General features: G+C 36.2%; 1 protein-coding gene and 1 non-coding gene across 10 annotated transcripts in view; one reads left to right on the plus strand and one right to left on the minus strand.

The window, feature by feature from the left end:
* The window catches only part of LOC105054009 (uncharacterized), a 29,178-nt gene that overhangs the window by 3,961 nt on the left and 10,438 nt on the right, over positions 1–14,779 (minus strand). For 5 of the 9 annotated variants that reach the window (XR_012135535.1, XR_012135534.1, XR_012135533.1 and 2 more), the window contains exons 1-3: positions 10,317–10,667; positions 10,117–10,245; positions 9,999–10,038 (exon numbers count right to left, since the gene is read on the minus strand). Coding sequence is in view for 4 of the 9 variants with exons in the window: in XM_073246178.1 (XP_073102279.1) it covers positions 9,999–10,038; positions 10,117–10,245; positions 10,317–10,359 (212 nt within the window). In the remaining 5 variants the exon portion in view is untranslated. Of the gene's footprint in view, positions 1–9,998; positions 10,039–10,116; positions 10,246–10,316; positions 10,668–14,779 lie in introns of those variants that run through there. The other 4 variants (XR_012135532.1, XR_012135531.1, XM_073246176.1 and 1 more) reach the window with 2 other exon arrangements.
* TRNAW-CCA (transfer RNA tryptophan (anticodon CCA)) lies at positions 1,754–1,827 on the plus strand. The gene has a single exon. It is a non-coding gene; the product is annotated as a tRNA-Trp (tRNA).

The raw sequence follows: 14,779 nt of genomic DNA on the forward strand, positions 1-14,779 counted from the left end.
TTCATCTCAGACCTTGAGGTAAGGCATGGTAAACGTATCATCAGAATTATTTAAAATCCTCAATTACATATATTCTTAACCAAATAATTTCTTGACACACATTAGTCAACAATCATTCAATTTTTCACAAATTTCATTATTTATTCACTAATTATACTAGTTAAGAATTTTTGTGAATTAGAGATTCATAAATGATTCAATATTCATACCCAAAAATAATCCTATATGTCGTTGCTGATGATGGTGTTATCATGCTATTGCTTTTTTCCCCTCTTCCATGCTTGATTTTCACATGAACGAAAAATTTCAATGATCTTACATTCTTTACTTATAGTTATTTTTATATTTTTATTTATCTGAATTTATTTGAACATCTTACCTTCTTTTTGTTTTCCCATTTTTCTGAATTCCAGATCATTACGTCTAGCCTATTCATTCCTGAATGCTGAACTTTTGACTATGAGGTGAGGTTATCCAAAAATGCTTCGATGTTAACTAGTGAGGCGTAGCACAAAGGGTAAGAGGCTCCTGTGAAGTAATAATTAATAGTGATAATTATATAATTACAATTAATTATCGTTGTGTTGTATGTGTTGTAATTATATAATTACAATTAATATTAATAGAATAATAGTAATAATTAATAAAGTAATAATTAAGTAATATAATTTCTTTCTAACTATCGATTATTCCTATCTTAAATCCCAATATTTCATTTAAGTATCTTCTTTCTATGCTATGATTTCGTGGATTCTGCCCTAGATCTGGATACACATTTCCATTTCTATTCCCCAAAATTCGATCTTAGATTCACCAGATTTTTGTCGAGGTTCAATACACTTTTTCTTTTTTCTTTCCTTCCTATCCTCCTCCTATTCTAAAGAACTGAAAAAAAAAAAAAAGAAGGGGAGAAATTTTAGTCATGTCACGTAGAATTGTATCCCTAATTTTTTTCATTTCTTCGTATATTAATAACTAGAATGAAAAAAAAAAAGGGAATGACAAGGCATCTTGGAACAAACAATTAATTTCTATCAATAGACCTGCTAAAGACCCAAACCATAGAGTAGTTAGCACAGGTGCCACAGAGAGATATGTTTTTATATCTCGTATTGAAAATCCTCTTTTATTGTAATACATATATGTATGGTCAGATGTTGTAGTTCAAGATCATTTGTATTTTTTTTTACTTTACACGGAATTCCTAACTAAAATAGATATGTACAATGAACCGATAGATGAGATGAGATTTTCCTGTCCCTAAAAAAGAAAGAAAAAGATGACCCCTTCTTCTTGAGCATTTCCGATAAGATAAATTTTTATTCTTTTTTTTATACGATACGCCGATAAGATAAATTTTTATTTTTTTTATACGTTAGGTTTCAGATGTATAAAATAATTTTATTATATGAAACCAAAAAGAAGAAATGACAAAAAAATTGTATATAGATAGAGGAGAAAATAATAATGTGGAAAACAAGACAGGGATTTTGTACAATGACACTGTACAAGAATTTTAAAAAGGGATGTAGCGCAACTTGGTAGTGCGTTTGTTTTGGGTACAAAATATCATGGGTTCAAATCCTGTCATCCCTACCTATTACTTCTCTTATGGGCAATAACGAGGGATTAATTAAGATCGATTGAAATTGGACATAATCTTTCATTTTTGCTTGCTATACGTATGCAAGATATATTTGGGGGTTAAAAAACCTTTTCTTTACACTACAGTCGTATCTCCTGAAATAAGAAAGCACTCTTAGTTTAGTTCGGTAGAACGCGGGTCTCCAAAACCCGATGTCGTAGGTTCAAATCCTGCAGAACGTGATTCTATTTATCTTATGTCGAATCACAATAAAAGAACTTAACAAAAAAAAGTTTACATTTCAATCCTTTAATTTAGAACTTAAATGAGTGCACATTCCAATCTTTCAATTACAACTTAAATTGGTGGCATACATGTTGGGTTTCGATCGACTTTGAACCAGATAATCATGAAGAAACAATCCCTCCCTATCTTCTTACATGGCATGTGAGGCAAATCTTATGGTATGATACTGTACACCAATCACTAAACTTTATGCACAACACACACTTGGCATTTGGAATGCGTGACCATAAAAATTATCTTAGTCGAGTCTGGACCTAACACCCATCCTTTGTTTGCTGCTTTTTTTTTTTTTGACATTATTTTTCTCACATTTCAAACCTTAAGCTTATGCCTTCCCCATCAAGAGTCTAAATGTCTTACTTTATTACATTATCCTTTTAAAATTTTCTCTTTCCACTCAAATGCCAAATTTTCCTGTCTTTCCATGAGTAAAATACACTGGTCTAGCCAAACCCACCTATCTCTAAATTACAACCAAAGTTTAATTGAACAATAGCATGCCTGATGAACTCTCCAAGTGAAAAGATGTTAGTCAAATGCACGTCCACGATGGTTGCTGTTTCATTTTGTGGGAATCATAGTAAATAACATAATTGATCAATGGATGCACTACACAAATAACAAACATAATTCAGACTCCACTAGTTAAAAAATTCTTATCATCATGTTCATAAATTGGTTAACTTGTTGATATCAACATATGTATTATGGATTCATTAAACATCCCCATGTCCTGTCACATCATGTTTGATACTTTGCTAATGTCTAAATAAATATTTACCTGCTTGCGACACCAAATACAACAAGGAAACTAAATATCCAAATATCAAGTCCTCCAACATGCTCTTAGAAAATCAATATATGAACTAGCTAATTGACATAGCTCAGACTTGATCTACACTACTTGGTTTATGCTTGCAAACCTATTCAGAAGCACAAGAATCACCAATTGCCACAAGTAATACCAGTAATGTCTAACACACCTCTTGGCTACTCTCCATGTGAACCTCCATGTGATCTCACCTACAAAGTGCCGTGATATCTTGTTGCTCATGGGCAATGACTAACCACACCATGATTCCTCCATAGGATTGAAACCATAGATACCAACATATCCATATCCATATTCATTTTATCTGACGAATACAAATACGGATACGGATATTATTCGGATGCAAAAATTCATATCCATTTTTGTTTTAAACGAATATGAATACAATTCGCATACTAAAAGTATGGATATAACTGCAGATATAAGTTGGATAATTAAACTTTATGACTACAAAATCAAAGATATTACTAAATAGATGATAAATCAAGTTAATAGCATGTTTATATGGTTGTATATTCCTTAAAAATTAATAAGTACTGTTGCGGCCAATCCCCTCGTCGCCTGATCGTCGGGGACGCGCACCTGCAAGGAAAGTCCTCACTAACCGGAGATGCCTCCGATGGAGACCCTCCGACGCTCAAGTCAGAGAGGAGACTAGGCAACAGTGAAAAAACCAGGAGACTCAGCGAGAGGGAGAGAGCTTACCAACACTGTTGCCTTATCCCGTTTTATAGTAGAATGCGGTATGGTCCCACCATCAATGGTGTAGACAACTGGAGAGTTGTCAAATCGTCGGAGGCTGTCAAATCGTCATGGATTGTCAAGTCATTGAAATTAATCCATGTCCTTAGCAGGACAATGCCCCATGGCGGTCGTACAGCATGTCCTTGACAGGACAACAGCCCATAGCGGTTGTACGGCGTTTGGACGGACTAACAGACTATATGTCGGTATTCAGCTGCCAGGACGTCGGGTGATGACTCGAAAATACCGTCGGCTGATCTGGTGCCTTGTGGAAGTCGGACGTCGGCCGCCACCCCCGACAGTGGGTCGGTGATATAGGTTTGGCCGTCCGGCCGGTTGAAAATAGTATTGGTCTGTTTGGCTGGCATACCTTCGATCGGATATCGTCGGCAGTCATTGTCGGAGTCGTCTGTCCATCCGGTGGGTAGAGTCGGGCGTCGGTCAGACCGTTCCGAGGATAAGTCGGCGTATAGGGGTCGGCCGATATATCCCAACAAGTACTAAACAAATTATATAGGATTATAGGTAGATTCGGATATTCAGATATGGATCAGATAGTTATCTATCCATATTCATATCTATTTTTCTTTGATGGATATGGATATATACAGATATTAGTCGGATCCTTAAATTTCTATCCATATCCTTATTAATTCGGATACAAAAATAGATTTAAATGGATATTATCCATACCACCTTCACCCCTATTCCTCTACCCAATGTGAAATAAAGTACTTTTTGTTAAATCATCTCATCAAGCTCAAGGAATGTTGCATTCTAGCAATGACAAACAAATTCATTTCATCTCCACTTCCAAAACCATGTGATGAGGGTATTTTTACAAATCCATGCATTTATTTCAGCATCTCGTTCATCATCATGTGCCTCATGTTACAAAAGGAATGGTCTGAGAATGCACATATCTCACTTGCTTCCCCATGAGTTTTAGAAATAGACATATTGATTTTGGTGCACATGGCGTACCAACAGTCATTTTCATGACAGTTTTGAATGAAATCTGACACCAGATTGACAATATCAAAAACACCTCAGCTCTTAAGAGAACTAATGATATATTGCATAATTTACTGCTCTCAAGCAACAATCTCTTGATGTCGCATACTAGTTCCACCAACATCAAACACAACCAGGATACATTTTGAATCGATGTTTCAATCTTTTCCTCTAAAAAAAAAAAAAAAAAAGAATCAACATTTCAACCCACCAATATTGGTTTATCTTAGTCGAATATAAGTCCCACTTTACATGGCATCCCACCAACGTAATTCAACTTAAAGATCAAATACTTGCAAAGAAGGTAGGATTGCTTGTAATCACAACCACTAAGCCTTATCCTAGTATACACAGATATTGCAAAGTGCACGTCAAATTCGTATATGATATGTATCAAATGCCAAAACTTGTTGGATACAGCTAAGCTAAGTGTTGAAGACTAAACTTAAGTATCCCATTAACTAAAATTTAAAAAAGGGCTCTCAATACCTCTCAACTATGCTGGAATACTTTCCAATTGCTTCCAGAAAAAAGCAAAGATTTCTCTTTTCTTTTCTGATGAAGTTCACCTTTTAACTGACATGGTAGGGGACTAATGCTAGAGTTTATGGTGTTCATGTTATTTTATACATTGTGGGCTTTGTTATTCAATACCCAATTTTGCTTTGTCAATGCCTTACATATTTGTAAATATTATTTTTATTATCAATATACCAGTCATATTGCATCCTACTTTTCCCTATTCATGCTTCATAGGCCTTACCCAATTATTTGAGGAGCACACTTCATAAGTCCTACACCAACCATTCCTTTAAAAAAAAAAAAAAAAAATTGCCATTAACACAAGCTCTTCCAAATTCTTTCACTATTTCTCACAACTCCATCCATGTTCCATTTGGTGTCCCCCTTATTTTCTACTCCTCCAACCTAAATTTGCACCCCGCCTTAGGAAGGCCTCATTAATTATCATTGCATGTACCACCCTAATTGGGTTTACCACTTAGCTTCTTAGCAAATGCAACTCTTAGCCATTTCTTAGTATACATTCCTTAGATATCCTTCTTGTTCTTATCATATGCATCGATACTATAACTCTCATCTCCTGACCACTCATCTTGCTCACTTGTACCTTCAACTGAATGTCATTTAATTTTGAATCCTTACATATACATAAATTCTTGATCAGACCATTTCTTGAAGCCTCTGCATGTTTCTTCAGTGTTGTATATGGATCTTCCTCTACCTCTACGTATTATCAACATCAAGAAACTTGCAAAAAACCTCTCTATATAACAATGATCTTATTGCACATACTCCAATACCAGCCGGCATAGTTCACCATCTCAGTACCGAACTCATACCAATACCATTTTAGTACATTATTGGTACAGCCAGTTGGGGGTCAGTTTAGCATACCAAGACTTGATACACCCCTCATACCAAGTCTTGATTTGGTAACAGTATGATACAATATGCTCCGCAAGGGTGGTGCAAACCCACACGATGAACCCTGCCAACCAATATTGTCGGCACCATAATGTTCCATAGTGAGGATGGCACATGGCCCATTGTGGGACATCAATTTTGGTGTCATGTAGGGCATCCTCCTTGGAATTGGCGAGACAAGCTGGTACCATGGTTGATTTGGCCAGTACCAGCCAAGACTATTGGATCCCTTTGTTTTGAGAAAGCCATGGACCCTAGTTGCTCTATTTTATCTTGCCTTGATTCATAGGACTAACATCAAGTTTAGAGAGAGAGAGGGGGGGAGAAAGAGAAGAAAGGGAAGGAAGCAGGCTCAACCCAAATCCAGCTAGCCCTCATTGAGATCCTTGATGCTGGAGACCTCTTGCACTCACAAGTTCCTTCATTCATTTCTAGCCATTAATTTGGCCAAAAATTAAGAAAAATATGGAAAATGATATAAAAATTTTCTCATTTGCCACAAAATTTAAAAATGTTATAGGTGGGTATCAACCTAAAATAAAGTAAATTTTCATCATATATTTTATTTTTAATTATATTATTCCTAGAAAATGCCATATTATTTCACCTTATTATCACTAGAAGTTGCATTTTTCAATTCCTCGGTTGTATGAGTTTTCTATTGATCACCTAAACTCTAACCAATTAGTTTTATGGTGCTAGCATTTTTAACACATTTGCAGCTTCTTCTATGTTACTTTCATCTGGTAATAATCAATCGTTCTTAGACAAATGATGCAAGCATCAAGGTCCAAGCATAGACAAATCAGACATAGGAATATCTTAAATTAGAAAAGGGGACAGGACTAGATCTTACCTCTAATGTATATAATGGATAATGGTTCATCAACTTGATAAAATAGTTGTGAATTGTTACGTTGAACTTGATAATATCATATAGAAGAGCCAAAAGTAGCCATGTAACAAAAACAATATGATTTTATGGTGTGAAGTTTCAAGAAAATATCATTAAATTTCCCAAGTGTCAAGGTATCCAATATGTCAAAAAAAAAAAAGGGTGCTCCAACAACATTGGTTCTGGGGAATTTGCTATACTTTGCCATGTCATTATTGTTATAGGTGATTGCCTATGCATATAGGCAATATACCAGGCATAGATTCCCTAATCCCTATGCAAGCCATAGCTCGACCATTGTACATATGTACATACAAACATAGACATAGATATGTACATATATTGGTAAGCATTATGTATAAGCATATAACCATATATATGCATATGCACATATTTGTAATATAGTATGTGCATAATCATATGCACATAAAAATGTATACAAATATGTAGAGTATATGTATTTTCTTCTAATATTTCTTCTAAAAAATGATAGATAAGCTAATAAATAATTAGATACTTTCCACTGAACCCTGAGAAAACATCATATTGAAAAATTAAACTAACTCAAATATGTATTAAAATTAGCAGCTACAATAGCCCCAAACATTCTCCAACCTTCAACAAAATGGATAATTATGGAAACTTAGCAAGCCCTACCACATGTCAAACAGACAACAATGACACACACTATTACTTCTAACAAACTCAAACATATCTGAAAAGTGATTTTAATTGAGCACATTTGTCATGCAAAAGCAGCAAATAGTTAAATCAAACAATAAATATGTCAAAGAGACAACGATGACATATACTATTACTTCTAACAAACTAAAACATATTTGAGAAGTGTTTTTAATTGATCATATTTGTCATGAAAAAGCAGCAAATAGTTAAATCAAAGAATAAATAGTCATTTTGTACCAACTCCATCGCCTATCCTTCTCTCTAAGCACCTAGGGAACTAACACAGTGATAGGCTAGTCTCCTGCATTCAGCTGCCTGGGCTTGACAACTAAGCATTTATTATGCTTCTTTGCTCCTTTGTTCTTATACATGTCCATGGATACTACGCTATGATTGATGTCATATGATCCCAATAAATTTAATGCATATAGTTTGTTCCTTTCCACTAAGAAGAAAATAATCAGTTTGTAAAGAATTCACACTATTGTTGAAAAGCCCAATTCATAAACATATCTATTTCTCACTATTAAGTCATGTACACTAAAAATCGAGTTAAATCCCATCTCATTTTAGTTCCAAAATAGATCCCTCCACGTGATCTTTCATATCTCTTGCTATCTTCTCCTACATAGCCATATAGTCTTCCAAGGAACACCCTCTCTTCCTGTGGGAATCCATGCAATGATACTTCCACTTCATCCAACCACTACCTATAATTATTTCCTTAAGACCTGTGAGTGGTGCATACAAGAATAATAATAAACAACTTTATCATCAATTTAAATAGTTCTAAACTGCTGAGCAATTACTTGGTCTCTTTTATCAGTCTATGTTTTCTTTCCTCCCCTCCTATCTGTTATTTCTATCAATAAGCATTGCTCATGTATGTCAAGCTACATCGACCGTCCTCCTCATTATCATAAACACTAATAAGAATACTTAGATCAACAATTTTGCCACCCTTCAAGTACTATATATTCAACCTGCAAAGTGTTCTCCAACACCAATTACATCTGATATGAGAGCAAAATGCTTGTTCCTAAGTATGAAAAGGTGCTATTCTACATGCTATCTCCAAGGAACACTCTTCATTCATGATAATAAGTCATGATGTGTTTCCTTTAGACGCTGCCTTGGATGCCAAAAACCTTTGCTTCCCCAAATCAGAGTTCACACCATCAGGGCATACTTATGAAAGTTGCCATTTCATTTTTTCGATCTATTCTACACTAAGCAAAAAAGCATTCTTCATGGATTACGATTTAAGGAGATGAATTTACATGTTTGTCATGTTGCAAACTACTGGTAGTTGATTGCTAGCTGTGTGAAAAAACTCCTTTATACAACAATGACCTCAAGCTAGTTCATCTTCTCTTTCACTCACATTTGTGCTTTTTACTTCCTATTGGTATGCATAGAAATCATTACAGCGAATTAAATATCTAGACGTGGATCATTTTATATGGTACAGTTTATTTAAAATATTTAAGGTTCAAAAAAGTGGAAACAATAAAAAAACATACATTAAAAAATAATGAGACTAACTTTCCTAAAATGTTATGATGAGAAAGACACGAGGCAAGGACAAGATTATATGTCTAGAAAATTAAGAACAAGCAATTCTTTCCACTCATTTACCATGCTTTCACAAACATATCTATTTATAAATACATGTAACATCAGTTCATTCCATTATGCTCATGCGGCTGATGTCATCGAGATATGCCCACAGAACCTGCATAGTATATTAAACTTCCAAAAGATGTCGGTTCAAAAGCTCAATTTTGACAAATTCAGCACTCACAGTGAACTTCATGCCTAAAGGGCCAAACTAAACTATGATTAAAAATGATGGATCAAGAGTCATGGTAACACTTATGGAAAGATGGAAAAACATGCATAAAGCCCAGAATAAGGAATAAGATTCCCTTATATGGTTCCGTGCAATGATCTGATCAGAAAGCTTTAGACCAGTTACCTCAAAGGAAAAACAATGCAATAGCCATGGAACTCCAAATGTCATATTTAGCATAGCACGCCAGTAAACCATATTAATGTTCCCTCCTACATGACACATGTAAAGCAGCAATCTTCAAAAGAATTCTTCTAGTCATAAACTAACTAATAGCAAAAGCAGGTACTAGTCATCCACCAATCACCATGCCCCAACAATCAAGAAAAATTCATTCCACAAGTTGCCAGGCCAAGCCAAAATCATGGAAAAATATGAAATTACAAGTAATGTTGAATCGCATAAAAGATCCAGTACTAATATTCAATAACAAAAAACATTCTACACAACCAATTAAAAAATTGGATAATAAAGTTCCAGTAAAGGAAAAACACCAAGTCATAAATAGGTATAAAAATCATAAAAAAAAAAGAAGAAGCGGAGACACTGACCCTGGAAAAAGTTATTCCACAAATTTAATTCAAGGTGTTTTTCAAAAACAATTTTAATTCAGGGAAGTTGGTAGCGTAAGTATATTTACCTCTCTTTGAGCTTCAGATCATGGATTTTAGGGCAAGGTCCTGACAAAGAACCCAAGCATAAGAACTCGCAAAACAATTTGGACAAGAAACCAAAGAAGGAACAGATCAAAAGCTTACCAAGATCGCTCTTCGTGTTGACAAAAAGATCGTACGGGCAGAATCGAACCATGAATGAACCACATACCTCCCTATCATCCCAGCGGATCTCCTTGTACCCTTTCTTCTCCTCCTCCGTGAGATTTCGAGCTGCAAACACCGCAAAGAATAGATAAATCGATCAAAGAAGCTAGGCCAATAGGTCGATCGACAGGAATTACCTGCCCCCATGAGTTCATCGAGAAGAGCTCTCTGGGCGTCCATAGCCGGAGAAGGCCCTACGTTTTCCTCGAATGGAAGCACCGATGCGAGCTCGAAATCAAACCCTAGCGATGGAGGAAAGAATAACGGTGGAGAGGAGAGCGGGACGTCACAGGGTTTTACGGTACAGTCGATAAGAGGAGCAGAGCGTCCAGGGTGGAGGAACCTCTCCTTGCACGCCTCTTGGCGGTCTTTTCACCGCCCCGCCCGAGTTTCCTGTTCTTTTCGTTTTTTATTTTCCTTTTTAAACTTCTTCTTTCTATTTTACCAAAAAAAACTTTCTTTCTATCCATGTGTCTTAAACAAATTAATTTTTATATTCATTTAAACAAAAGAGGGGGCAAAAACAAAAAATTATGAGCTATGGCGTGAGCTAGCCTATCGAAAGTTATTGCCCGAGAAGCCCGAGAAGCAAACAGTGCTAGAGATGAGATTGGATTGCTTTGTTCGTAGCCAACTACACTGGAGGCATCAAGATAACAAATATCCAACAACATTGCATGGCATTTTATATTTTGATCTTTTAGACTACATTTATACTAGACTAATGTAACTGTCTAATTATATAAAAAAAAATTACTTGTGATTCACATTTTTTTCTACAGCATTTTAAAGAAAAAATTTTACATATATATTTTTTTAAATATTTAAATTTATATAATTATTTTTTTAAAATTAACATCTGTATGTATGTCATCATAAAATATTTTTTTTGCATATGTAAATCCATATCATCTAACACCATTAAAAATTAATGATTTAAAATTAAAATGATTAAATTATTCTTATAGATAGATATAAAAAAAAATTATAAAGATATATATAAATAATAATTTTATGAAAATATTCATATAAATTTAAATATTTGAAAGAATATACATGTAAAAAAAAATTATTAACATAAATATACCTCTCTTGATTTGTTACTTCTTTTCTTATTCTATTAGAAAAAAATTAACATATATAACTAAAATAATAAATTTACTTAATTTATTAATTTATATGAATAAAATGATCTTTTTATAAATAATAGATCAAAATTATTTTATCTAAAAAATAAACAGATCGTAACCATCCATGTTTCTTCTAATGTATAATAATATGCTTCTAAAAAAAGTATCTAAACCTGTTATTAAATGAATAGCTTGTACATTTGCATAAAATGGACATAACCTTGGATTTAGATGTTATATAATAATAAAAATTTATCATCTTATTATATTTTATTTTAAAAATTTTAATCAAAAATATCTTTGTGAAGTGTATAAGATACATCATGTTGTTATAAGATGGATACAATCGTCTCATCTTGCATAAAAATAAAATATAATATAATATTTTAATATATAAAATATTATATAATACCATCATCATATTGATATATTATATAATATATTACTATATTTTAGAGTAAGAGGACCTGAATCTATATAGATGAAATATATAAAAATTAAATTAGATTTTTTTACGTGTATATTCTTCTAAACATTCAAATTTGCATGAATACCCTCATGAAATTGTAATTTATATAAATACCCTTATAAATTTTTTTTGCACATCTACCCATAAGGATACTTTAGTTATTTAAATTTTAAACCATTAATTTTTTAACGATGTTAAATAACGTGGGTATATATGTAAAAAAATAAAAAAAAGAAAGATATACATACAAAATAAGTATTTTATGAGGGTATACATACAAATATCAATTTTGAAAGAATATTCACTTAAATTTGAATGTTTAGGAGGATATACACGCAAAAAAATATTTTTAAAAATTATTAGCTCTCTTATTTTTTTCTTAAAAAAAGGCCGCAATAATTCTATAAAAGATATGCAAATGATATATATTTAAGGTGGACATCTTATATGATAAAATAAAAAAATTATTGGAAGGCTATCCAATAGCAAATAATTTTACTTTTAAAATATATAATAAATATTCGTTTGGTCAGATAAAATTTGAGGGTACATTATTTTATATGCCCTTGTCAGATAAATTTATTTTTAAGATCTAAGACTGGCGAAAAATCCAACCAACATTGAATGAAAATGAAATTCAAACCCAAATCATTGTCATTGACGCAATGACTTTACTTGATGTTCTTAGATTTTCATGTACTCACGCATTCAAGATGATTAACCAAAAATCTTCGCCTACCATATGATCTCAGATTCTCAGCATCATTTCCACTAGCACAAATATCCAAAGTTTCTACGACATTTCCCAAAGACAATGCACAATATATTGATCCTGTCTATTCTCTGTCACTTTTTAGATTACATATATCCCTGGGATCTTTGATGGTGCATGTGTGGAGCAAAAATTGCCACCAAAGGCCTGTGAGCCTTATCCGAGGTGGCATCTTTTCCTAAAGGCTTGGCTTCTGGGGACTGGGAGAGATCTAGAGTTTAAACTATGGTGATGGCATATTATCATTATCTTGCTCAAAAGTTTGCTACCAAAGTATTCCCTTCTAAAACTAACACTTTACTTACTGAACCCAAGTTTGTGTAGATGTTCTACTCCTTGCTCTCAATTCATTTTCTACCCTTAAGCGTATATATTCTCCTACCTAAAGCTAGCAGTGCAACTTGAGCAGGCTAGGTTAAAGAGGGTTTACTAATAAACCTAATTAGTGTACACAACCTTGATTGTATGATGAAATCTACTTTGCAGATTAATCAGACTCAGCCTCCAGAATTTTCAATGGAGTGGGTCAAATTATATCCTGTCCATCTTTGATCAATATTTAATAGGGTTCCTAATTCTATATTTTTATTGAATGGTTGAGCTCAATTTGGATCATTTTGCTTGAGAAAGCCAGTATTTTTCAATAACAAAGCCAACAGAACCTTTTACAAAAATTAGTGATTTACAGTCTCACTCTTTTTATTTTATGCCATCCTAGATTATGAAATGCATGCATTTTTGGATATCCAACAGAGCCCCTCCTTCCTTGGAGGCTTCTGCGGCTCTCCGGTGGTCACCCCCCCCCCCTCCCCCCCACAAAACCTCCTTTTGTCTCTTTCTTTCTCTCTCTTCACCTTGCTGATTTCTCATTAAAAATGTTGAAACTGTTGCGGCCAATCATCTCATCATCTGATCGTCGGAGAACGTGCGCCTGCAAAATGGAAGTCCACACAGACCGGAGGCGGCTCCGACGGGGATCCTCCGACGGTCAAGTCAGAGAGGTGAATGGGCAACAGTGAAATGAAGACAGAGAGCTCAATCGAGGGAGAGAGGGAGAGAGGAGCGAGCCTGTGGTCTCGAAGTCGAGAAGTGGAGAGAGAGATCCCTTGCACTGTTGCCTTTCCCGATTTATATAGTGGAGCACGGTATGACGCCGTCATTAATGGCACGGACAAGTGAGAAATTGTCAACTCACTGTAGATTGTCAGAGTCATCGTGAAAGTGTCATGTCGCCGTGGGGCTGTCAAATCACTAGGGTTGACAATGCCCTCGACGGGATAATGCCCCTAGGTGACCGTGCCGCATGCGGTTGTCAGAACTGACAAGCTCTGGCGGCTGTACGGCGATCGGAGGAGTCGACCGACCCAAGGTCGGTGACCAGCTGAGTGGTGTCGGGCCCCTTCGTTGGTTGGCGACCCTTACGTAAGTCGGCCATCAGACTTCTAGGTTCAGTCGGTCGCGGGCCGTTAATTGGCCGGTGATGGCGCCCGTCGGTCGGTCGCTCCGGCTGTCAGTCGGTCGGTCGGTCCCTCCGGCCGTCAGTCGGTCGGTCGGTCCGACCGTCAGTCGGTCGGTCGGTCCCTCCGGCCGTCAGTAGGTCGGTCGGTGGGTATTCCCCAACAGTTGCCCCCCTCCACTCCTGAGTCGGATGGTGAGCTGGCCGATGCTTTTATTTGGGCAGCAACTCTGGGCGAACAGGAGTGGATTCATCGTATGCCAAATTCCGACCGTACCGTGGGTTGATACGATGTCAGGCGTCTCATGAATGCCGAGCGATTTGCTGGCGTCAGACGTCTAGTCGGTGTCAAATGTCGCGTCGGCGTCAGGTGTCAGACGTCCCGTCTTGTCTTTGTCAGACGTCACGTCGGCGTCAGGAGGTCGGGTGCCGGACGATCCAGTGTCAGTCGACCGGATATCCAGCGCCTTCTGGGGAACGCTACCGTCGTGGTGCACTGTCAGGCGTCCCATCGGGAACGCGAATCGGCGCAGGCGCCTTAATGCGGAACCGCGGCCCCGCTTGCCACGTGTCGGAGGTGGTTGGGCCGGCGCCCCTTGCGGTTAATGAGGGCGGTGCGGCCGTCCTGGGATGGGCGCGCCGAATCATCAGGCCACCCGGAAGCCGCCACGTGTCGCACTCCGTGAGGCTTCGGTCGGCGCGGAGACATCTCGGCCGTCGGACGGCCCTATATATATAGGACCATCCGGACCCAGGACTCCATTGTTGACATT

Source organism: Elaeis guineensis, chromosome 11 (assembly GCF_000442705.2).
Source record: "Elaeis guineensis isolate ETL-2024a chromosome 11, EG11, whole genome shotgun sequence".
NCBI lineage: Eukaryota > Viridiplantae > Streptophyta > Magnoliopsida > Arecales > Arecaceae > Elaeis > Elaeis guineensis.